The sequence below is a fragment of the Ailuropoda melanoleuca genome, chromosome 17 (assembly GCF_002007445.2).
Source record: "Ailuropoda melanoleuca isolate Jingjing chromosome 17, ASM200744v2, whole genome shotgun sequence".
In the NCBI taxonomy this organism is placed as follows: Eukaryota; Metazoa; Chordata; class Mammalia; order Carnivora; family Ursidae; genus Ailuropoda; species Ailuropoda melanoleuca.
In genome coordinates, this window is record NC_048234.1 from 13,935,301 (window position 1) to 13,960,023 (window position 24,723).

Genomic DNA, 24,723 nt, shown 5'->3' on the forward strand with positions numbered 1-24,723 from the left:
GGGGCCTGGTGGGGAGGAAGATTCCTCCTAGTTACTGAGTTAGAAAAATGAGTCTCTTTTGAAAGAGGTTTCAAGCTGAACGCGGGTTCCAGCAGCTGCTACTCAAGCCAGACGGGCATCATGAGAGGACGGAGCCCTGCAGCAACCACAAGGCAAGGGGTAAGACCTTGGGTGGAGGGAGATGTCCTGGGAAGAGGCCAGGGCAGTGAGACCCTGGCCTCAGAGAGCTGCCCCAAGGTTTGGGCAGTCCCTCGGGCCTCAGACTGTCAGAAGAAACAGTGCCAGAGTGTCCGCAGGACGTCCTGTCCCCTCCGCCAGGATTTGCTCCTAAGCTCACACCAGGACAAGCTCAGCATGCCTCAGAGACATTCCTACAGGTGAACATGGCTTTGCACGGACAAGCAGGTAACTCTTGTTGCCTGAATCCATTCATCCCTGAGTTCACAGAGCAAGAGTTTGGACAGCAAAGGACCCCACGTTATCCAAATCTCTGCTCTTGCGAGAGGACAGCGTGAAGGCAACGTGCTCTCACTGCCACACTGCTGGGTGCTCACGACACCTGAGGCCCACTGCTGGAGGCGTCCCACACCTCCCCTCCTGCTCATACCTCCTGAAATGGGCCTCAGGCTGCCTCCAGTTCCTACCACCAGGGTTACTGATAGGCTGGTTTTATTGTTTTAGGTACTGGAATTACGATGCATCGCTGGACCCATAATCACCTGGAGCAGGGGTCAGAGCAGCCACAGAGAACAAGTCTTGCGCTTTTGTATTATTTTTTATTTATTGGTCCTACCAACGAGACCCTTACCAGGCCCACTGTTCCTATGTGCACTGGCTTTGCAGACATTCGTGCCGCATGCCCGTGTCCCAAGTCGAGACCAGTGGATCCTTCCTACTCTTTTTCCACGCTCTGCCTCATTTTCTCAGAATACGAAGGCATTTTTGTTTGTTTGTGTCTGCGTAAAGGTTCCTTGGCAGGAGAACATGCATATGATCTTAAAATAAAAACATTCTGACACTAAGGTAATGCACAGAAAAAAATACAGTACTCAGACATCATTGCAAATAAATACCCCATACAGATGAAGTTATCGTAAATGTAACATTATTTCTTATGAATCAACACTGTAATAGAAGGTAAAAATAGGGGTCCCTACAACTAGGAATAAGAAATGCGTATTCCAGGAAACAGAATTCTTTTATTCTTGCTACTTATATATTATTATAATTTGTCCTTTACTTTGGAGGAGGGAGGACACTTTCTTCCTCTGTGAGTACCAATTTTACCGTAAGCACAGCCTCACTCAGCAAACCCGACAGGACGCGGCCCTGGATTGCTGACGGGCTTTACCGAGTTCTGTTTCCTGAAATTAACAGTGATTAGTTAAACCAAGCAAGAGAATAGAGCACGTCTCTTCCTCACATTTGCAAAGAACACTATGGCTAGCCCTCACCCCAGCGCACGAGGCCGACAGCGCCAGCACCCCTGCCCCCACTCTTCACAAACGTGGCATGCTGCTCACCGCTTGCTTAGCTTGTCCCTCGGGCCCATTTGGTTCCCAAAGCACACTCAATGTGTATGCTCAATTTCCTTTTCTCAGCCCCTGAATTTGCAAGGATCTGCACGGTAAAGAATCACTGACTAACAGAATTTTGCACAATTGCTGTTTTCTTTCCCTCGATGAAGATGCCCAGGTTCACGTATGAAGGTGTGCGTCCGTTCACACCTACTGGTCCACACTGGCCTTCAACTTTCCCAACTAGCTCTTCACTGTCCGTTTCAGAGCACGTACTATGCTGGGACACCTCCCTTAACTGATGAAGGCACTACTGGCAATGATTACTAACAAAAAGGCGTTGAAATAGAACACCCTAAAAATCGACGACTGTAGGATTTTCTAAGTGTACCACAATTTGGCACAACAACCAGAGTAACAAAACAATTCCAATTTGGAATTTCACTGGTACAGTTGCATAAAATTCTGTTAATCAGTCATGCTTCACAATGTCCTAAAACCCAGAAGATTCTGGAATTTATAGGTAATACTACTCACTCAATAATTTATCTTTTTGTTTTCAAGTGCCTATTACTGTTTAACCAGAGCAAAGGTCAAGTTTTCTTCTTGTTACATTGAACTATTCCTAAGAATAATAATAATACAATATGAAAAACCCCAGAATCGGAATACCCTGGATTTCTTAATGAACATGGCATTTAAAATCTGTAATTTCAAACATGAGCCATAATGCTGTAAAACATAAAAGGCAGCTGAGCCACAGCGTGGATACGTTTCGCCGAGCTCCTTGCTGGGTCGAGGCCTTCATCTAAAGACTCTGAGCTACACGCTAGGAAAACACATCCATGCCACGTGCTGATGTCAGATCAACACGGCGGGAGCTAAGACGGCGCGCTACAGGACCACGAGACAGACCACGGCATCTGAGACCGTCTCTATGGGAGGGATTAAGGAAGCAAATATAATATCAAAATATCAAAAGTGCACAGGTTGATCGGATAAAAAGGGCATCTGTAAGAGGAGACCCCGGTGTTGAGCGTTTCTAGCGGGTTTCTAAGCGAGCCTGACGGCCGCTGTCCAAGCAGGTTCTTCAGCGTGGTACAAAGGCCTTCCAGGCAGCAGCTGGCGGCATTCTCAACATTAAAGCTTTTTTTTCCTCTGCCATTAAACACTCAGGGAATGCTAACTTGGAAAGAACTGCAGTGGCATATCCAAACACGTTTCTAAGTGGACTTTTAGGCTGCCCTTCCTTCCTCTGCGTGGGCCCACGGGAGGGGGAGGGGCTGCAGTGTAACAGGGCCGCGGCCGAGTCCTCCCGGCAGCTACTCTACAGCTGAAAACGGGAGAAAACAAGACAGCGTTAGAACCGGCACCAGTCAGACAACCGAAGCTCTGGCCGGGTGAGGCCGTGGTGCGTTAGTGGGCGGCAGAGAAGACCTGCAAGTGTTAGGAGGGGCCACCAGCCCCGGTGCCTCGGGAAGACCCCTGCAAGTATGGAGAGAAGCGGCGTGCCAGGCTCGGCAGCGGGCAGAAGCGGTGTGCGGGGCCAGCGGGCAGCCATGCCCCTGGAAGACCCGCTTGCAGAGGGGACGGGCTGACCCCTCCTCAGGTGGGAGGGGGATCCGAGCGAGACCCGACGTCCCATCAGCAAGGCAGCCTGGAGCTGGGCACTGGCACGGCCTGGCCCGCATCTCCCTGCTTCGGAAGTCTGCCAAAGCCAAGGGAGTCTGTGCAGCGCCTGGAGTCTGGTGATCGAGAAGCGCTTGGGAACCGAGGCGAGAGCTGTAAGAGGGGCAATGCAAACCCCCTCTGGAACATAGAGAGATCAGGCAAGGAGCCCTTCAGGGAAAAGACGGAAGCCTCATATCCTATAGCCCCCATGGGCAACAGGGAGAGAAATACTGCAAAGTCCTGCTGCTGCACGTGGGACCTCAGGTGGCCTGTGCATGCCAGCTCTGGGAACGGAGAGTCCTACAGCTGCCTTTGCTGCCCGTCCCCACGTCTGGAACTGCACTGACAAGGGGGAACCATCCCCATCTTGCATGCGTCCTGGACCAGGCCCCAGGCCATGCAGGGCTCCCTCCCCACACTGGGCTAGGTGCTGGCTACAGATGTGGGAGTCCCTCATTTTAGCCCATCCACTAGGGGTTTCCAGAACCCTGTTCTGGGGGGTCTGATGATGAGCAGAGGCTAAAGAAACCTGTCCTGAAGGCTGGGACACACTAAGTACAAAGGACAGGCTTCCTGTGAGGACAGGGTGTGGCCAGGGACTTCAGAAGTTTTTCTCACAAAAAAACCCCAGGCCTTGGGCCTGCCAACGTGTCACCTCACAGGCCAGACAGCCGTGCAGATGTCAGAGAGAAAGGCTGAGCCTGCTGAGCTCTGTGCCCCGCGAGTATGAGCAGTGCCCGGGGCGCACACGCACCCGGGCTGGAGGACGCAGGGCTCGAGGCTGCTGTTTTTCTGGGCTTGGGGGAGGGAACCCTGTCACAAATGTGATGTGCGGTGAGATGCCGCATCAACTGCAAAGGAATTCTCTGTCAACTGTGCCAAGCTCCGTGCGGCCTCCGACGCTGCGCCTAGTGCGCGGGCCGGAACCTCTAACACTGCTTCTGGTGCGGGGGCAGAGCCGCTGCGCTCGACACATGCAGGGAACATGCAAGTTTCACCTCGGGTTCTGCCCCCACCCCTGCAGGAGCCCGCGGCACACAGGCCCCGGGAAGCCCCGTGTTTGCAAGGACACGCGGCTCTGACCCACCTTGACACGCCCTCCCCCCACCATGAGAGCAGCTGCTGTGAAGGGTGGTCCCGAGGGGTGAGAACAGACACAAAGCTCACAGGGTCCAGGTGGAACAGCGCGCCGCCTCGGCCACATCCTTCCCTCTGTGCATTAGTCACGGTTAAGACCAGCCTAGCACCGCGGTCCCACTGCTGCTGGGTTAGTGGAGGTGAAGCGGACAGGTGACGTGCGGCAGGGTAGCTGCAGCTGCGGCCCCGTGGCCCTAATCGCAGTAAATGTTATACTTCTCGCCGCAGAGCACCTGGGTGGTGAGCCCGGCGCCCTCGGCCCTGTCGCTGGCACAGGCGCAGGTGTGACTTACGCTCGGGGTGCCCGGCTTGGCCTTGGAAGCGGCCTTGGCGCGGCCCCGCCGGGTCTGCTCGTGGTCCAGCTCGAGCAGCTCCAGCCGCTGGGTGAGCGCCAGCTTCTGCTGGATGGCCATGCGCAGCAGGGAGTTGAGCGTCTTCTTCTCGTCCTCCGCGGCCGCCAGCTGCCGCTGCATCTCGTCCAGCTGTGTGATGTACTCGTCACACCTGTGGGGGTGCCAGAGGCCAAGAGCGTGGCTGAAGCAGCCGCAGAGCACACAGCACACGTGGCTGAGGACCCGCCCGGAGGGCCTGGGCAGGCGGGCAGAGGGCAAGGGGACTAGGAGGAAGCGGCTGGCCCTCAGGCTTCCTCTGGGAAGGGCTCCCCAGCTGGTTTTCACTAAGGGAGATGGCAGCTGCCCCGCAAGCTTCCAGATGGCTGAGGGGCACCGGGTCCTCACGGGTAAACCCAAAGGCAGGACTTGGCTTGTTTCAGATCGGTGTGTGCACACAGTAAGTGTCTAGTAAGTCACCAAATGGCTAACGAAGAGTCTGGGAAAAGCACATGTGGACGTGCCCCCTCCTGTCATCTACTAACTGGGACCTGTACCCCCTCTCTCCATGGAGCTGGGAGAGAAACACCCACTCCAGATGTGTCCCTGAGGGAGGCAGCAGTGGGCACGCCTGGGCCTCACTTCCACCTGCCACGGTCCTCCCTCTCTGGGGGCCAAGGGCACACTGCCAAGTTTGTGATCTCAGGTTATTTGAGAAGCCAAGTTCTCAAATGAAACAGGTTGCGGAAGTGAGGCTCACCACGCCGCCCCCAGGGTGAGGCAGTGATTATGGGGTCCTTCCCAAGCTCCTCACCCAGGAGGACAGGGAGCCTTCAGGGAAGCCTGGAATTTTCTTTCCTTGTCTTTGTTCCTCTCCTACAGCACGAGGAGCAGCAGACCCCGATCTGGGTTCCAACCCCATCCAACCCATAGCCTCAGCCTCCCTGCCCTCAAGAAGACCCGCCCGGACCACCGAGAGCCCGTCCCCGGTGCCTGCCCAACACCAGCCCCTCTGGTTTGGTGCCAACACCTGAAACCAGCCCCCCTCCCCACGCAGCCTCCTGCTGACTTCCTGGCAGAGGCGTCTGGGTGCCTGTGAACACGGGAGCTTAATCCCCAACTGGCAGGTCAGACAAGGCACCCCTGGACTCCACTACTGCCGGGCAGGGAAACTTCCTGCACCTGTGTCCTGCTGAGTTCTGGGGGGCTAACTCCCTGTCTGCCGGTGTCGGCCTCAGCCCGCACCCCCTTCAAACCTCGTGCCTCCAGCGTGGCCTCTGGGCCCTGGCCTCTCAGCCTCCGCCGCCAGCCTCCTCCTCTCGCGTGCGGAGCGCAGACGACGACGCAGTCAACGGCCCCGCGGGCCTCACCGGCAGCAGGCACGGAGCCCCCCAGGGCCTGACCGCGGGCCCACACGGGCAAGGGCCGGGGGCATTACCTGGTGGCGAACATGGCGCGCAGGGAGGAGAAGGTGGCCGCGTCCTCCTTGAGGGCCTTCAACTCGTTGCGCAGCTTCAGCATGGTCTCCGTCACCGCAGCCTTCTCGTTCTCGTACTTGCTCTTCAGATTGGCCAGGGCCACCTCGGCCGTCTGCGGGTCAGACACACCAGGGGCAGGGGCTTGAGACACGGGGAGGGGCCGCCCGCCTCGCCCAGGGAGGAGCGCAAGCCGGCGTCCACGCACCTGCTTGTTGGCCTTGAGCACCGTGCGCAGCGTGGTGATCTGCTCCCTCTTGGTGCTCAGCAGCGACTTCAACTTGAGGATCTCCTCCATGAGTGCCTCCCGGTCCTTGTCCGCGGCGGGGCCCAGCTCCTGGGAGGCCAGGCGCTGCCGCGACAGCTCCGTGGTGCGGTCCACAGCCGCCTGCAGGTGCCTGATCTGGTCGCGGATGATGGCGATCAGGTTATAGATGTTCATGGGCTCCCGACGCGGGTCACTCAGGGGCGAGGGCAGAGAGGGGCTGGGTGAGGGGCTGCTGTCCCCCGCCCCGCCCTCTGTGGCGGGCGGCCCTTTGGGTAGGACGGGCGAGCGGCGCCCGCGGGCCTCAGGGCTGCAGTGGCCGGCGCCGGCTGGGCCCTCTCGGTAGTAGTCCAGCACGACGCGGGTGGGCGTCTCATTGTTGCACATGCACACGTGGTGGTAGAGGTTGGCCAGCTCCTCGCTGAAGGTCACCAGCTCGTCCTGGGCCACGCTCAGGCTGCCCTGCGTTTCACCCGCGACGTCGCTCACCTTCTTCAGCTCTGCCTGCAGCCGGGCCAGCAGCTCACGGTCCTGGCGGCTGGCCTTCTCCAGCAGGGAGACCTTCTCGGTGAGCGCCTGGCTCTCGGCCTCCTGCTGGCCCTTCTCCTCTGCGTGCCGGGCTTCGCCAGCCTCGTGCTCGCCGCGCAGGGCTTTCAGCTGCTCGCGGAGCTCACCTGCCTCTGCCAGGGCCACACGGTACTTGCAAGCCAGGATCTCAGGCCCGTCGATGTCCACCTCGTAGTAGTCACCATCCTCGTGGCTGTCGCGCTCCTTCTCGCTGTCCAGCGCCGTCCGCCGCTCCTTGCCAGCCTGCAGGCGCCGCAGAGCACCGAGGGTCTCTGTGAGGCGGCTCACCTCCTCGCGCTGCTCCGACAGGGCCCCCCGCGCCTGCTCCAGCTGCTTCTGTGTGTCCTGCAGGGTGGTCAGCAGGCCCACCTTCTCCCGCTCCATCTGCAAAAGCACAGGAGGCCCGTCAGCAGCCCGCACACAGGACCCCGGGACAGACCCAGTGGTGACCTGCCTGTGCCACAGCTGTCATTCTGCGGGTCTCTGCGATGTATGCAATGGGGGTGCCACATGTGGGGCCTCGATTGGCCCTCCCCTGCCTGGAAGCTTGCAGAGCCGGGGGCCCCTCCTTGGAGAGTGTGGCAATCGGGGGCCGGGTCGTGGTGCAGACCCCGGGACTCTGCCTGTGCAGGGCAGGAAACCCTGACGTGACGGATCCGCAGGCTGCAGCGCGGGAGGCCGCACAGAGACCCCAAAAGGGGGCATGAGAAAAACTGGGGGACCTGGGGCGGGCCCAAACCGCTCCCTCATCATCAGGAACCTCCTTCTCTGGGCACCTCCCCTGCAGCTCCACTTATGGTAAGGACGCGGACTGCACAACACTGGAAATTAGGAATGGGGGTGCACAACATCGACAAAAGCCTGGCATCCGGCCAACACCGTGGGGGCAGGGCTGGAGGCGGAGACCGAAGCCCCGGGGCTGTGACGACCCTGGCCACCCCCACCTGCATCAGCTGCTGCTTCAGCTTCTGGATCTCGGAGATGTTGAGCTCACTGAGGAGGTCGGACACCAGGCTGGGGGAGGGCGGGGCGAGGCCCTCCTTGGAGGGTGTGGAGGTCCTGTTGTCCAGCGGCAGCTTGGCCAGGCCGCCGTGCTCGAAGCCGTTGGCCAGGGCCTCGGTGTCGTCGCCGAGCTTGAGGCCCTCCAGGGAGACGTGCAAGTGGCTGGTGTAGAGGGAGTCGTTGATGCTCATGTAATGGGACAGCTCCTTGCGCAGGCTCAGCTTCTGCTCCCGCTCCGTCTTCAGGGTCTCCAGCGCCTCCTCCAGCTGCCGCTCCGAGATCTCCTTGAGCCTGATGGCGTCCTCCAGCTGGCTGTTGAGGTACTCGGTCTCCTCCTCCAGACGCTTGATCTCGTGCTTGAGGCCCTCAAACTCCACCTGGAGAGAGAGCGACACTGTCCTGTGCCCGCACGAGGGGCAAGCATCGTGCAGACGCCACAGCAGGGGCTGGCCGATGCTCGGGGGCTCTGGGCACGAGGTGCACACACACACCCGGGACCCGTGCGCCTGCTGTCGGCAGAGCCGGAGACGCGACGGACACCAGCACACAGGCGTCCCTCTGCACGTGGGTCGGCTCACTCAAAACGTCACCACGCACACACTGGCTGTACGTTCTACAAAAGCTACTCAACGAACACGAATAGTTGGTTAAATACGGTAAGACACATCAAACGCGTATGCGGTGACCATCACTTCCAGTCCTATTTCCAAACAAAAGCACGACCGCTCCCACGGAGGAGGGACGTGCCGCAGCGCTCCCGGCACCCAAACCCAGAGGCACCCCAGCTGGAGCGGAAGACAATCCAGAGTCACACGGACTGAAACCGTGTCTGCGGGGGGACAAGGGAGGTGCCTGCAGTGGGGGCTCAGGGCCTACGGGAAATTTCTAAAAACACTTATCACTCTGGTATACTGATGCAAGAAATAAGGAGCAAACCGCTTAGATGCAGGACTGAGTGGATCTTTAGGAATCACGGCCCAGAGGAGGGGAAGGCCAGGGAGGGGATGGATGCCACCACCTGCCTCAGTTTCCCTGTCTCGGGACACGTGTGCATGACCACTGATGCACACAGTGTCGCAGCAGGCCTGTTCTGCAGGCAGAAGCAGGGGCTCATCACCTGTGTCCTGCTGTCGACACACACACACACGGGCCCGGGCCTCCCCAAGCAAGATCTGAACCTCCAGGACGCTGAGGTTTGGGGCTCCTGGGAAAAAGGTCCCCCCGTCCCCAACCTGCAGAGCTGTGGCCCCTGCAGAGGTAGGCGGCAGAAGCAGGCCTTCAGGGTTACCACGTGGGCGTCCTGTCGCCAGTGGAGGTGATCCTTCTCACCCCACCTGTTGTTGGGGTTATCTGAGCACAGCAATGAGAGCTCAGACACCTCCCTACTGCCCCTCAATGCCCATGAGCTCTACCCGGGGACAACCAAGGCCCGGGACCACACATGGACAAGGGGGCAGGCAAACCTGAGGCAGTGGGAGGGATGGAGCTGGACACCCCTCCTCTTGGGCTCTGGGTGTCCCCTCTGCATCACCTTCTGTATTTTTTTCCACTTTCGCTGACCAGGACACCTCAGCCAGGCCAGCGGTCAGCCAATTCTACAGGCAGAGACCTCATTCTCGTGGTCCAGGAGAGGCCAGGCCCTGCCACCACACCCCCCAGGCCACAGCAGTGTGTGCACGGCCCTGGGCTCGGCTGTGGGGAAGGAGGCAGGTAAGCGCCTGTAGGCCACAAAGACCGTGAAGGGGGGGACAGGCCGTAGCCCAGACACTTGCCTGGTTCTGCCTGAGCACAGACACCTGCTTCTGCAGGCTGATGTTCTCCTCCTCCAGCTCCGAGTAGTCCTGCAGCAGACGGGCCTCTCGGAACTTATACTCCTTGATGTCATCCCGCAGGCGGCCACGCTGGGTCTCCACGTTCTGGTTGATCTGCCGAGAGGAAGGTAGGTGTGGGCAGCTGGCCACAGATGGTCCCACCGGCGCTGGCGGCCACGTAGCTGGGACTCAGAGCCCACATGGAGCCTGGTGTGGCCACCTAGCGTGAGCCGCGGCCCAAGCCGTGTGCTCTGAGGGTGAACCGTGCAGGGTCTCAGCCTGCTCTGACCCCTGGTTCCTTCATCTGTAGAATGTGCTAAAAGCAGTCCTTCCGTCACAGGCCGCAGCTGCTCGAACAGCCCAGCGCCATGTGACCCAGCAATGACCGTCCTCGGCACGCACTCTGAGAAGCGGCAGCACTAGTCACAGTAGCCAAATGTGGAAACAACCCAAAGCCCGCTGACCGGCACACAGTTAAACGGCACGTGATACATTCATACAACGGGTGTCATCCAGCCATAAGGACTGACGTGACACACCACCGCGTGCCGTAACACGAAGGAACCTGGAACCACTACCGTGAGGGAAAGAAACTAGAAACGTGGTCACATACCGTGTGATTCCACACACAGGAAATGTTCACAACAGGCCAACCCGCAGACACAGAAGGCGGAACGTGGGGTGGGGGTGGGCGGATGAGCACTTGACACGGTTTCTTTCTGGAGTGACGAAACTATCCAGAAGTGGATTTGGGACGGTGTATAAATCTGTGTACACGTGAGGTGAGTTGTAAGGGTCGCGGATTATAGGAGTCAAACTGCTACCTTGAGGACTCAGGTGTCACAGACCTGGCGTGAGCTGCCACCTGGTGCCCTAAGCCAGGACCTGGCTGGGTCCCTGGACCTCAGTCCTTGTGACATTCTGGGCCGTCCTGCACGTGACGTTTCGCAGCTCCCTCCTACACTGTGACACTGGAACGATCTCCAGACCTGGCCAACGCCCCCAGGAAGAGGGATGACCCCTAGACAGAACACCTCCCACCTGTTCCCGTTTCCATCTGGTGCCCCCAGGCCAGCGCCACCCCTCCAGGCCTCCCCGCTCCCCGCACTGCCGGCACACTGGCCTCTCCACTGTGCTGGGTCTCTGCAGACAGGACCCCGGGTCTCCATGCAGGTGCACGCACAACGGCAACAACAGACTGCTAAAATGCAACAGGCCAGGGAGAAAGAAGGAAAACAGGAAAGCAACAGAAAGGGGACGTCATTCCATAGCAAGCACTCCTGACAATTACTCACTACATGAGTCTCTGGCTAAGTGACCCGAGGCGGTGGCCAACACCCGGGACCGGAACACACAGCACGTGACAGGCTGGAGAAAAAGCAAGACTCACCTGGAAAGCAAAACTCCTGCTGAACAGGCAGAAATAAGCACAACGGTACAGCCTGAGCGGCGACGTGAGGAAACACAGTCACTCACTTCTGTGGACACGTAGGGGCAGCTGGAAATCCCTGACAAAGCTCCACGCACAGCCGCAGGGCTGGCCACCGCCCTTGTTTACCGCCCGACCGGTCAGGGTTAACATCAGCGTCCACATGGCGAGGCCCCCACATCCACGTACTCGGGCAAATGCCAGTGTAGATGCCACCATGCTGGGTACAGGTGAGAGTGACGTTCAGTTCAGCACTCTGAGTGAAGCACAACACCCTCCATGATGGGCCTCCTCCAATCAGTTCAAAGTCCTGAAGAAAACACTGGAATTCTCCAGAAAGAGGAACTCTGTCTCCAGACCCCATCGGACTCCGGTCGCAACATCAGCTCTTCCCTGGGTCTCCAGACACTGGCCCACACCGCCCTCACAAGCACACAAGCCAACTCCTTACACTCAGTCTCTCCCCCTGGTGTGCCACTCTGGAGAGCTCACTACTACCACAACCACTGACGGATAAGAACCATGACTGTGGCCTTCCCCCACCCACGTGGCTACAGCAGGCTGGGGACTCCCCACCTGTGGCTCAGCCCACCCTGGCCCGACGCACCTGCTCAGAGCAGCTGCCACTCAGCATGGGAGGACACGGGAGGGGACACAGGGAGCGTGGCCATGAGCAAAACACATGCCTGTCCTTCCAAATGGGCTTTATTTAAAGCTCAACAACTCCCCTCAAAAAGCGAGGGACCCTGAGATGGACAGAAAGAGGAGGTGGCAGGGGAGCACAGGCCAGCCTGTCTGCCCGCCCCAGGCCTCCTAGACCCTCTGCACCCCAGAAGCTGAGTGCCAGGCTGCAAGTGGGAACCCTGCTAAGCTGTAGCCGCACACGGCCTGTGTGCTCGACCGAAGCAGAACTCCCAGCCTGCAAGACCATCCACGGAAAGCGCACACGCCGCCGGTTCCGGCTTGCCCCGAGCGTGCACTGTTACCCAGGCTCACAGCATTTGCTGACTCCCATGAACACCAAGCAAGTGCCTGCTCGTCCCTCTGCCAGAAATGTCCTGCCAACTCCGCCCTCTCTCACCTGGGGTGCAGGAGGTGCCCAAACACGTGTGGCATGACCTGACATGGCCACCGGGTGGGGTGGAAGCCAAGGGCTGAAACCCGCAGCTACCCACCCTCCAGACTGCAGTAAGAGACACGTGGGGCAGCTTCCCCCACAGCCAGGGCAGACTCAGCCTTCCCAACTCACGGTGACGGGCCCATGGGAAGACCCATGTTGGTCCCCAGGAGTCACATCCCGCCTTGCTCCATTGCCACAAATGACAACACAGCCTCCCACCATAAGCACCCGGGCTGACAAAGGGCACGGGGCCCCGGGGGCAGGGAGGTTAGGGGCGCCAAGCTGTCAGGTTGGCCCAGGACACCATGGGGCAGGTGAGGGCACAGTCCGCTGATGTTACAGGATCCAAACACCTGCATTTTGGTCCCACAGCAGACACGGCACCTCCACCTAGCACACGCCCAACTCTGAGGGCTCCAGCAAGCTCCAGCTGGCCACCGTGTGGTCTGGTTTTCCCCAAAGTAAGCATCTTCTCCCAGGCAGGCCGTCGATGGCAGCCTCGATGAGGGGCACAGACAGCAAACACGTGACCCCTGCCCCAACAGGGTGCATGCCAGGTGGAAAAGGTGGATGCACGGGGACCCCGGACCTCAGCTTCCCTGTCAGCACACCCGCTCCATGCCCCTCAGAGCCCCCAGCCCACCCAGCCAGCACACGCGCCTCAGCCCCCAGGTGCCGAGGAGAGCACGGGAGCAGACACTCCCTTTCAGTGAGGAAACCCTGCAGAGGCCCATGGCGGAACCACAGATGGCTGTCCTCACAAGGACAGGGAAGCGCCTTCGGGCAGGAGGCACTGGCAGGTCAGGGCTAAGCCAGGCCTTCGTCCTTCCAGCCAGGGGTCTGCCCACCCCTCCCTGTCCACCCCACGAAGGAGAGAGGCACCCCAGGTGTGTGTGGTGTGGGGGCAGGAGGAGAGGAGGACAGTCATGGTTGGGGGACTCTCCAGAGCAGTGGTGACGCCCTAGGTCCTGGGTGCTGCGGCCTCACGGCCACAGGAGCTCTGGGTGGCGGTGGAAGGAGCAGCCAGAAGACAGAGGCAGGAACCCAGGGGCCAGCCTCATTTAGGAGCCTGTGACAACCACACAAGCCAGTCAGAGGGACACAAAGGGGTCTCAGAGGTGGGGGCTCTGTCCTCGAGGCCGCCAGCTGTACTTCCCACTGCTTCCCCCAGTGGGTTCCAGGGCGGTGATAAGTGATAACCCAGGCTGGACCTGCTGTCCCGAGGCAGACACTGCAGCTGGTCTGACCAGAGTCCGGGGACGGGCCCAGCAATGGGGCCTCTGCAGGGACGCGGAAGCTTTCACAGCCTGCTGCACACATGGCAGCTGAGAGGCCGGCGGAAACGGACACCTTACTGGAGTTCCTAGGAAGCCCTGGGCCCACAGCTGCCGCCACCAGGAGAAGGGCCGGCTCTAAGAGGGGGCAGGATGGGGCAGCAGGTGGGCCAGCCCGGGACCAGGAGGCATCTCCTGGATGTCCACGGACCCCCGGAGTGCCTGAGCAGTAAGTGTTTTCTGTATGTAACCGCCAAGGCTGGGTGAGTGCCCCCTTGCAGACTGTCCAGGGGACTCCTGCCCGTCTGCAGACATGCTTTCCCTGACTGCCCCGATATCCTGGGGGGCTGGTGCATGTCCACCCTAGGCAAGTCAGGTCCAGCCCTGCTCCCCAGGAGCAATGTGCACTTCCTCATGGGGTCCATTACCTCGAGACCCACCCAGGGCTCCCAGTTCCTCCTCCCATGTGGTGCTGACCCCTGCTGCCTCTTCCACATACCCACATCCCCTCCTCTTGCCTCCAGGCCGTCTGCCCATGTGACACCCCCCACACATTCCAACCTGTGGCTGGGGAGCCACCCCACATTGAAGAGCCCACCGGGCGTCTGGTCACGAGCTCAGGCAGGGGGTGGGTCAGGAGCAGCTCCCTTCCAGCTGGCTCTGGGCAGCCCTCACACCACCACAGCAGCAATCAAGCCTTTCCCAGCTTCTGCCCTGAGAGGCAGGGGGCACAGAATTCTGCTGGGACGTCTGTCCTTTACTCTGGGGCCCGAGACACACGGGGTCCACCAGGGCAGCAAGGACGGGGCAGGACAAAAAGATCACCTGGCAAGGCCCCACTGGGCAGATGAGGCTGACCCCTCCCAACCCAGTCCCACCTCTCAAGGGCAGCCCCCACCCGGCTTCCCAGAGCAAATCTCTGAAGACCTGGGTGTGTGCACGTGACTCTGCCTCTGGCCAACTGTGGCCATGCCCAGCTCCCAGGGACTCTGCTTCTCCATCCACAAAATGAGGCTTAAGGAGTCCCAGGACAGACGTAGCTGGGTCTGTCCACACAACAGTGCAGAGGTCCGAGGTCAGGACTCTAGAGCTGCCAGCCTGACCCATGCAGACAAACCACCTGCCCCTTGGTTTCCCCACCTGTGAGATGAGGGAAATACGGGGTCACCAAAAGGATGAGCTCTGGGGCGGCTGACACTGTCCCATGTGCTGAGCACATCTGTTATGCAGGTCACGTGACAGAGGCCATCGGATGCCCCTGGGAAGCTGGCGTGGGGGGGGCGGACACTTAAGCCGACTGTCATGGGGGGTTTGGTCAGAGGACACAGGGCAGCCGGCACAGCGCTGCACATGGATGGCACCAGGACCAGGCACTGGGAGGCAGAGCTATCCTCATGGAAGGGGTGTCTCCTGGGATGACCCTGCACGGCCTGCACCTCTTGGGGACAGCTCTGGACGTTGTGTTCCTACAGTTCAGGCTCCTCAGCCAGGCCTGAGCCTCAGGTGCCAGCCTCAAGGAGGGGAGGGGATGGCCACATCCAAGGCCAGGACCAGCAGAAGGGCGACAGGAACAGGGTACAGACGAGGCAGACGAGGGCGTGGACGCTGGCTGGACCTCCCGTCAGGGCAGGGGGTGGCAGGGACCCGTGGGGCAAGAGGCAGGGCCTTCAAAGAAAGAGGCGGCTGAGGGTGCGTGGGGTGGGAGTGGCGGGCCTCCTCCTGAGGCAGCAACAGGAACAGCGGGACTCCCAGCCCCACCAAACCTGCTCCACACGGGACTGGCTGAGCTCATTTCCTGGCGCCCAAAGCCAGGAGTCAGCAGGTCACCGGGGCTCTCCCGACAGCCCAGACAAGCCCTTCTGGAAGAGGAGGAGACTGAAATAAGCCTGGTTCTTCTGGAAAAGGGGGCCTGGCCAGAAGCCGGGCGGAGACTGCCTCGGTGAGGTCAAACCCACCTCCCCGGCAGCCCCTCCTCCCATCCCAACCAGGGTGATCCCATGGGAGGAAGTGAGATCATGCACAGGGATCCAAGCCCAGCTCCTCCCAGGCCCACAGGCCTCGAGGACCCCTGACCCCAAACAGGGGCTGTGACTGCTCCCCACTGCTGCCAGCCCCGGGTTCCATCCCAATCCTTGCCAGAGGCCCCTCCCAGCCCCGCGGGATCCTGACTGCTCCATACCCTCCCATCGGAAGTGTGGAACTCAGCACCATCTGTCCCTCTGGTCACCTGTCACTGCCCCCCAAGTAAACAGAGGGCAGAGAGAGGGTCTCCCTACGGTCCAGAACAAGGCCCCCCGTCCTTCTTGATGAGAACCCAGGGGTCCTGAGGCCACAGCCAGGACTCGCTCGCACGGACTGCCGGCTGCACCTGCCGTCCGTCTCATTTGCCCACCTCCCCCGGAGGGCACTGGACACTCGCCCTCCCCTCCCCTCTGGGCACGCCGGTTACCTCCTTCAGCTCCTGCGCCACAGAGGCCAGGCGCTCGTTCTCCGACTGCGTGTTGGCAAGCACGTTCCGCAGCTGCTTCAGCTCTGTCTGCAGCTCCAGCACCTTGCGCACGTAGTACTGCTCCTTTGAGGCCGATTCCTGGATCAGACTCTCCTCCCGGCTCTCGCCGTCCGCGGCCACCTTCTTGTGGTTCGTGTGCGCCTGTCCAAACGCCTGTGCGGAGACCAGACGCTCATAAGAGGGAGGCCGATGCTGGCTAGCCCTGTGGCGAGACACCCTGGCGGGCGCACCGCTCATGCAAGTGCACATGAGTTGGACATCGGGGGAGGACATGATCGGACACGGGGGAAGCTGGAGAGGGGCCACTGGACACGGGAGTGTGGGACACCTAAGGGTTACACGAGGCTGCAGGGCCAACGGTCAGGTGGGGGGCAGAGGCAGGGAGGAGCTACGTGGGGCTGATGCCAGAGCGGGGCCAGGCAGGGAAGGACCCAGGCCCAGCGGAGGGACTGGCTGGGGGCCCAGAGACACAAGGTGGGTATGGCGCTCCCAGAGGGGTTGGGAGTCAGGCTGCTGACCCAGCCCTACCCTAGAATGAGGGCAGGTCTGAGGCCCACACAGCACCCCTCTGCCCCACTCCAGATGGAGAAACCGAGGCTCAAGGAGGCACTCTTCCACTGCCTGATCTTGACCCCTCTGTTCACCCATCCTGGGAGGCCACTGAGACCAGGGAGGCCTGGGAGGGTGTGAGCCCAGACATGGGCTGAGCGATGGGACAGGAGCCTGAACTAGGACACTCAGAACCAGTCGACAGACCAGGCAGGCCCTGGGCAGAGAGCTGAAAGTACCAGACAGAGGAGAGAGGACGCTGCCATCCCCACCCTCAGACCCAAGGAGAGCTCTGGGCTGCACCAGGCAAGGAGGCACTGCGCCCAGGCTCAGGGAGGAGCCCCCACCTGGCATGGTGTAGCTGACCCAGCCCACAGCCTAGGTCTTGCACCGGCTGTGGCCTCCATCCAGTGCCCCGTCCAGCCACCCAGTACGGCCCGTCACCAGGACGCAACCGCCACGGGCCTGTGTGTGTCCACCCCAGCAGCACCCTTCCCAGCAGCCACCCCATGCAGACTCTCTACAGGGCTCCCAGCTCATGGAAGAAAAACAAAATCCAGGGAGGGCTACCAAAGAAGAAAGTAGCTGATGTCTTTATTTCTTGAGAGAAACAAGGGCATTTTCACTTATTTGCTATTTGATAAGAGGTCCAGGAATTCCACCCAAGATAACAATTGGGAAAATACGCATAAAGATAAGGGTGTTGCTGAGCAGAACCATTACAGATATTAAAAATCAAAACACAGAAAGTCAGCAGGGCACTGGCTAAATGAAGTGGGGTCGCTCCTTCCTTTTTTTTTTTTTTAAAGATTTTATTTATTTATTCGACAGAGATAGAGACAGCCAGCGAGAGAGGGAACACAAGCAGGGGGAGTGGGAGAGGAAGAAGCAGGCTCATAGAGGAAGAGCCTGATGTGGGGCTCGATCCCATAACGCCGGGATCACGCCCTGAGCCGAAGGCAGACGCTTAACTGCTGTGCCACCCAGGCGCCCCAGGGGTCGCTCCTTCCTGAGGGTGGGTCTTGCTCATCTGCCTCCAGCTGCCAGCCCAGCCTGCACTGGGAAAATGCCAGTGTCCCTTCAAACCAAGTCAGCTCAGCTCTGATTCCTGATGCTGTCCTCCTCTATCCTAGTCCCAAATAAAAGACCAAACAAAGCACAGGTTCATGGACCTGGCCCAACCTGGGTGGCAGCCCTGACCCCCAGCTGCACACCAGCCCGGGGTATGCCAGCACCCACCAGGCTTCCAGAAGCACAGGAAGGACCCAACCCATGGGGCAGGTGCCCTGGAAGGCACTGGCCAACTCACGGCTGTCTCTCCAAGCCTCCAGACAAACCTGACTGGGCGACCAGAGGACAAGACACTCCTGAACCCCAAGCTGGAGTGTGGACATCTCACCAGGCATTGGGTCAACCATCAGAGGCTGTCCCAAGGCCAGACGGCTCAACGCTGTGACACACGCAGGCATGTGCACACACATGTCCAGGCCTGCTGGCCTCAGCCTGAATCTTCACCTCCATCCAATCCCCAGCCCAGCCCATGAACACTAACACCAAAGAGCTGGAGACTTGACCCTCCTGCAGAGCTAATAAGACAATCACAGGGATAGTCCTGGCTCCCGTGTGGAAAAGCTACAGGGAACTTTATGTGACTGAGCAATAACTTTCAAGTCATTGGACACCCGGTGAGTGAGGGGCAGGGTACAGGTGAGCTCCATGACAGCCCCTGTCCCCGCAAAGGACCTTTGGCCATGGTGCTGAAAGAGAGACGATACTGGGCAGCCCAGCACACCTTCGGGGAGGAGGCAGTGCTGCGAGACGGAGGACAAGGCAGCAGAAGAGTCAGACGGTGGACAGAAGGCACAATCAGTGCAAACCCATGACAGAGCCACCGGCAGCAAGCAGGGGGCGGGGGTGGGGCAAAGATGTGGAGCTGGCTGAGTGCTCGCTGGTCCTGACCAACAAAGCTGACAGGCACAACCTGAAAGCATCAAACTATGTCCCAGAACAAAGCCTGGGAACACACACAGGAATAATGGCACCAGCTCCCACTCTGTCAAACTGGCGGCAACAGGGAAGGGAAACTGGTCCACCGCAATGGGGAGAGCTCACTGTCGCCAGGGGAGAGCCAGGAGACTGATTTCCACAGGCTCAGGACGCAGACCAGACACTGCCCACACGGAGCACTGACCAGGGAGGCACGCAACATGGACATACAAAGAGTGACGCGAGGCGGGCAATGGATGGGATTACCAGCCAGTTACAGAATGCGGAAGACTCGTAAGCCTGAAAAAACAGCACCAAGACGACCCAACATAAATCATAGAAAAAAAGAGCAGAGTGAACTGTGGGTCAAACGTGGGTAACTAGAGTCCCAGGGAAGAGGAAAGACGAGGATAAAATAAGTACTTGAAAACCATAATGGCTCAAAAATTTCCAAATTTGATGGAAACTGTAAATCTACCGATGGTAGCAGCTCGTCCACCCCTGAGCACAAGCACGACGAGAGAAACTACACCAAGATGTATCACGAAATTGCCTAAAACCAGTGAATCAAAGGACACACTAAAATCACCCAGAGAAAAGAAGTACAAGATGACAGCAGATTTCTCTGTCGAGCCAGGAGACAATGGAACCACCTTGCAAAAACAAAACGAAACAAACCAATTAATAAGAGAGCTACACCCAGTGAAAACTCCACAGACGGGAGTTATGACAAGAGCTGAAAGACTTGATCACCACAGACCTGCATTACGGACATTAAATAAAACCCTTCAGGCAGAAGAAAACAATACCAGATGGAAATCTAGATTTAGGAGGGGGAGCAAAAAGCATCAGAAATGATAATTACGGAATAAATATAAAACACTTGCTCCCCTTACTATTTAAATCCCTTTAAAGATAATTCACTAGACACTCAATGCAAAACCCTATCAAAATTCCAATGGCCTTTTCTGCAGAAATGGAAATTCATATGGGATTGCAAGGGGCCCAAAACAGCTGAAGCATTATTGGAAACAAACCAGGGAAACTCAAATTCTCTGTTTCAAAACTTAATATAATGCTACAGAGACCAAGACAGTGTGGTATTGACATAAGACAGTACAGACCAATGAAACGGAAGAGCCAAGAAATAAACCCTTGTTGGGGCGCCTGGGTGGCATGGCAGTTAAGCATCTGCCTTTGGCTCAGGGCGTGATCCCAGCGTTATGGGATCGAGCCCCACATCAGGCTCCTCCCCTTGGAGCCTGCTTCTTCCTCTCCCAATCCCCCTGCTTGTGTTCCCTCTCTCGCTGGCTGTCTCTATCTCTGTCAAATAAATAAATAAAATCTTTAAAAAAAAAAAAAAGAAAGAAAGAAAGAAAGAAAGAAAGAAACAAACAAACCCTTGCATGTGTGGTCAACTAATTTTTTACAAGAGTACAAAGAAATTCAGTGATAGGGGCGCCTGGGTGGCACAGCGGTTAAGCGTCTGCCTTCGGCTCAGGGCGTGATCCCGGCGTTATGGGATCGAGCCCCACATCAGGCTCCTCCGCTGTGAGCCTGCTTCTTCCTCTCCCACTCCCCCAGCTTGTGTTCCTTCTCTCGCTGGCTGTCTCTATCTCTGTCAAATAAATAAAATCTTTAAAAAAAAAAAAAAAGAAAAGAAATTCAGTGATAAAGAACAGTTTTTCAACAAATGGTGCTGGGACAAATGGATATCCATGTGCAAAAGAATGAAGTCAAATCCTTACCTCACATCATATACACAAATTAACTCAAAATGGATCAGAGACCTAAATGCAAGAACCACCACTAAACTCTCAAGAAAAAAATAGTGATTAATCTCCGTGACCTTATTGGCAATGGGTTCTTAACACTGACACCATAAGCATAAGCAAAAACAGATAAAGTAGGCTTCATCAAAATTCAAGCATTTGTGTATCAAAGGACACTATCAAGCGAAAAAACAAGCTATGCGATAGAACATACTTTTTTTTTTTTAAAAGATTTATTTATTTGGGGGCACCTGGATGGCTCAGTCAGTTGGGCACCTGCCTTCAGCTCAGGTCATGATCCCAGGGTCCTGGGATCGAGTCCCACACTGGGCTCCCTGCTCAGTGGGGAGCCTGCTTTTTCTCCCTCTGCCTGTGCTTCTCCCCCTGCTTGTGCACACACTCCCTTGCTCTTTCTCACAAATAAATAAATAAAACCTTTCACAAATAAATAAATAAAACCTTAAGAAAAAAGAAAATCCCTGAATATTTGGCAACTAAACAACACATTTCTAAGTAATGTATGGATCAAAGATGAAATCGGACAAATTCCTTTTTTAAAAAAAAATATTTTATTTATTCATTTGACAGAGAGAGAGAGAGAGAGAGCCCGCGTGCACACACACACACACAAGCAGGGGAAGGGGCAGAGGGAGAAGCAGGCTCTCCTCTGAAAAGGGAGCCCGATGTGGGGCTCAATCCCAGGACCCTGGGATCATGACCTGAGCTGAAGGCAGACGCTCAACCTACTGAGACACTGAGGTGCCCCAATAAATATAGCTTTAAAAAAAAAAAAAAAGAAAGTTCAAAAAAGTCTACAAAGGGTTCTCTAGTCGAGAGTGAGTTTAGCCAGGTTGCAAGATACAAGATCAATGTACCAAAATCAAACACTTACAAGGAATTACAAATACAAGGAAAGAACAATCAGAAAGTGAAAATTTTAAAACTGCTACTTACAACAGCATCAAAATTATTAAATGCTTATGTTTAAATGTGACAGAAGATGTAAAATACATATACACTAAGAACACAAGATATTGCTGAGAAAAATTAAGAGAGATAAACATTCATGGGCCAGAAGACTCAATACTGTTAGTATTAACAATTCTTAAGTTATATCTTCTTAATTAATAAAATTTTTGGAGCACATGTGTGCTTGGGGGCAGGGACAGAGAGAAAGGGAGAAAATCCCAAGCAAGCTCCACACCCTGTGTGGAGCTCAACGTGGGGCTTGATCTGACGACCCTGAGATCGTGAACTGAGCCAAAGTCAAGAGTTGGACGTTCAACTGACTGAGCCACCCAGTGTTAAGAATTTAACAATATTCTTAATATTGTTGTCAATTCTCCGCAAATTTATCTTTCCATTCATCATAATGCCAATTAAAATCTCAGCATTTTTGGTAGAAACTGATTAGTTGATTCTAAAATTCATATGGAAATTCAAAGGACCTAGAATAACCAAAATGACTTCAAGAGAAAAACAAAGTAGAAGGACCCGATTTCAATATTTAGGCAATTTGTGGCAAACAGATAATCTTTCAACAAACAAACAGGGCTAGAATGAATGAGTATCAATATGCAAAAGATGATCTTCAGTCCATATCCTGCAGCATTTTGAAAATCAATTTAAAATGGTCATAAGCTTAAACATTCAAAGTGTAAGACCTCCAGGGAAAACAAGAGAAAATGTTCGTGATCTTGGACATGACCTATTTAAAAAACTGGTAATTTGGACTTCAAAACTAAGAACTTCTGCTGTTTGAAAGACAAGAGAAGGACAGATGTCGAGGGCATTAGGCAAAGTGAAGTAAATCAGACAGAAATAATGTACTATCTCTCTTGTATGTGGAATCAGAGAAAAATCAAAAGCCACACTCAAAGATACAGAGAATGGATTAGCGGTTATTAACGGTTAGGCAAAGAGCTGGAAATAGGTAAAGGGGGTTTTAAAAAAAGCAATTTGAAAAAGGTAATGCTATTGAGTTTTTAAGGTCTTTGTTTATAAAATTGATAATAGCAGTTTTGGCAATCTAAATTCTTTATTTTCACATACTTTGGTGAGAAACATAAATAAATACATATGATTTTTGAAGACACTGGGAACCCATGTTAGTCATCAGAATCAAAAAAACAAACGGGGGGGGCACCTGGGTGGCACTGCGGTTAAGCGTCTGCCTTCAGCTCAGGGCGTGATCCCGGTGTTATGGGATCGAGCCCCACATCAGGCTCCTCCGCTATGAGCCTGCTTCTTCCTCTCCCACTCCCCCAGCTTATGTTCCCTCTCTCACTGGCTGTCTCTCTCTGTCAAATAAATAAATAAAATCTTTAAAACAAAACAAAACAAAAACAAAAACAGGGGGAGGGTGCCAGGGTGGGTCAGTCGTTAAGCATTTGCCTTCCGCTCGGGTCGTGATCCCAGCGTTCTGGGATCGAGCCCCGTATTGGGCTCCCTGCTCTGCGGTAAGCCTGCTTGGTCCTTTCCCACTCCCCCTGCTTGTGTTCCCTGTCTTGCTGTGTCTCTCTGCCAAATAAATAAAAATCTAAACAAACAAACAAACGGGGCGCCTGGGTGGCTCAGGCAGTTAAGTGTCCAACTCTTGGTTTCAGCTCAGGTCATGATATCAGGGTTATGATATCGAGCCCAAGGTCAGTCTCCAGGCTCCGTATGGAGTCTGCTTGAGATTCTCTCTCCCTCTGCCCACTGCCCCTCCCCCCTCAAATAAATAAATCTTGGGGGAAAAAAAAGATTCTCAAGCTGGGTACAAGAAACTATACCCACACAAATTCCAGCTATATGCTACTGATGATACATATGCAGGATAAAAACACGGACACAGAAAGCTGGAAGTAAACACAAACAGAAGGATACACCAAGCAACAGTAAGAAAGCTGGCACAGTTACGTTAATAGTAGGCAAAATAAGACTCCCAGACAAAAAGCACTGCCAGGAATAGAGTCAAACAATAGTGATAAAACAAGTACTTCACCAGGAGGTTTTGTTTAAAATCAAGAAACTTTTTAAAATTGTGGTAAAATATACAACATAAAATTTACCATCTTCACTGTTTTTAAGTGTACAGTTCAGTAACGTTGATGACATTCCCACTGTTGTGCAACCCATTTCCAGAACTCTTTTCACTTAAAAAAAAAAGGACAACGCAAGACAAGGCACAGACTGAGAAAAATCTAAGCGAATCACACATCTGATAAAGGACTTCCATCCAAAATGTAGGAGCTCTCAGAACTCCGAGAAAGCACCCCATAAAACACGAGCAGAAGAACTGAGCAGACACTTCCCCAAGAAGACACACACGGGAAAGATGAGCGGGGAGATCCCACCACAGAAGTGCAAAAACACATGGACGAGAACACCTGCCCCTGCCTTGCGGAGGCCAGCGCGCGCCCACACCACCAGCAGGGCACGGACAACGGTGTGGCCGCTGCGCGAGCAATCAGACACCTTCCTCAAGAGTTAAGCAGACACCTGACACAAGGCACACTGTCCACTCCCAGGTGTTCGTCCAAGAGAACGTGTGTCCAGACAGTCCCGCAGGAATATGTGTCACAGCAGAGAAACCTGGCTGAATCGGCGCAGGGAGGCCGGCAGGGGGAGCTCCGAGCTCTACCTCGCTCCAGGGCCACAGTACGCACTCCACAGCAGTGACCCCGCCCTCCCTGAAGCCGTTCACTGCAGGCATCCTACCCCAAGCTGGGGGACCCCTGTCCCTGTGCTCACTGCCTCAGCTCATAGGCTGGGAGGCTGGGGGTCACCCAGCCCGCCCACCTGAATTTGTTCTGATGAAAGCATCCTCACCCACTCTGTGCACCAGCTTGAAACCTCCCTCCCCGTCCCAGGAAGCACGCAGAGCAGCAGTGCCCGCCATCTGACAGCGGTGTCCAGCTTTGGGCACGCACGTCCTCAAAGCATCCCCTGCCCTGCCATGCACCTCCCAGGCCAGTGTCCACTGGAGGGTCCCCAAACATCCCTGGCTGCTCTGAGGAAGAAAGGGGGCACCCTCCTGGAACCCAAGATGCACATCAGGACTTTGAGGCAGTGGCCCTGGAGGTAACGGCAGCAGTGCTGCTCTGAGGTTCCCACAGGGGCTGGCCTCACCACAGGCAGGGCCACACTGTTCCTGACACAGGCTCCAGGGCACACACAGCCTGGCGAGCCCTGACACGGCCCCACAAGCCCAGGTGTGAGGTCACAACCAGTCCTACCTCAAGTTCATCCCCGCCCTTGTGGACACGGCACAAACACCGGCGGTCAGGGCCAGACTTGGTGGGGAGGCTGGGTTTGTCCTGTGTCCG

At 56.2% G+C, this 24,723-nt stretch overlaps 1 protein-coding gene across 2 annotated transcripts in view; it reads right to left on the minus strand.

Moving 5' to 3' along the window:
- Positions 1 to 756: 756 nt before the first annotated feature.
- BICD2 (BICD cargo adaptor 2) overlaps positions 757 to 24,723 on the minus strand; it is a 44,999-nt gene continuing 21,032 nt past the window's right edge. Inside the window, exons 2-8 of one of the 2 annotated variants that reach the window (XM_011235355.3) lie at positions 16,047 to 16,259; positions 9,736 to 9,888; positions 7,906 to 8,340; positions 6,338 to 7,345; positions 6,093 to 6,244; positions 4,619 to 4,829; positions 757 to 2,850 (exon numbers count right to left, since the gene is read on the minus strand). In XM_011235355.3, the coding sequence (XP_011233657.2) occupies positions 2,845 to 2,850; positions 4,619 to 4,829; positions 6,093 to 6,244; positions 6,338 to 7,345; positions 7,906 to 8,340; positions 9,736 to 9,888; positions 16,047 to 16,259 (2,178 nt within the window). In that variant the 3' untranslated portion in view covers positions 757 to 2,844. The other variant, XM_002927692.4, reaches the window with a different exon arrangement.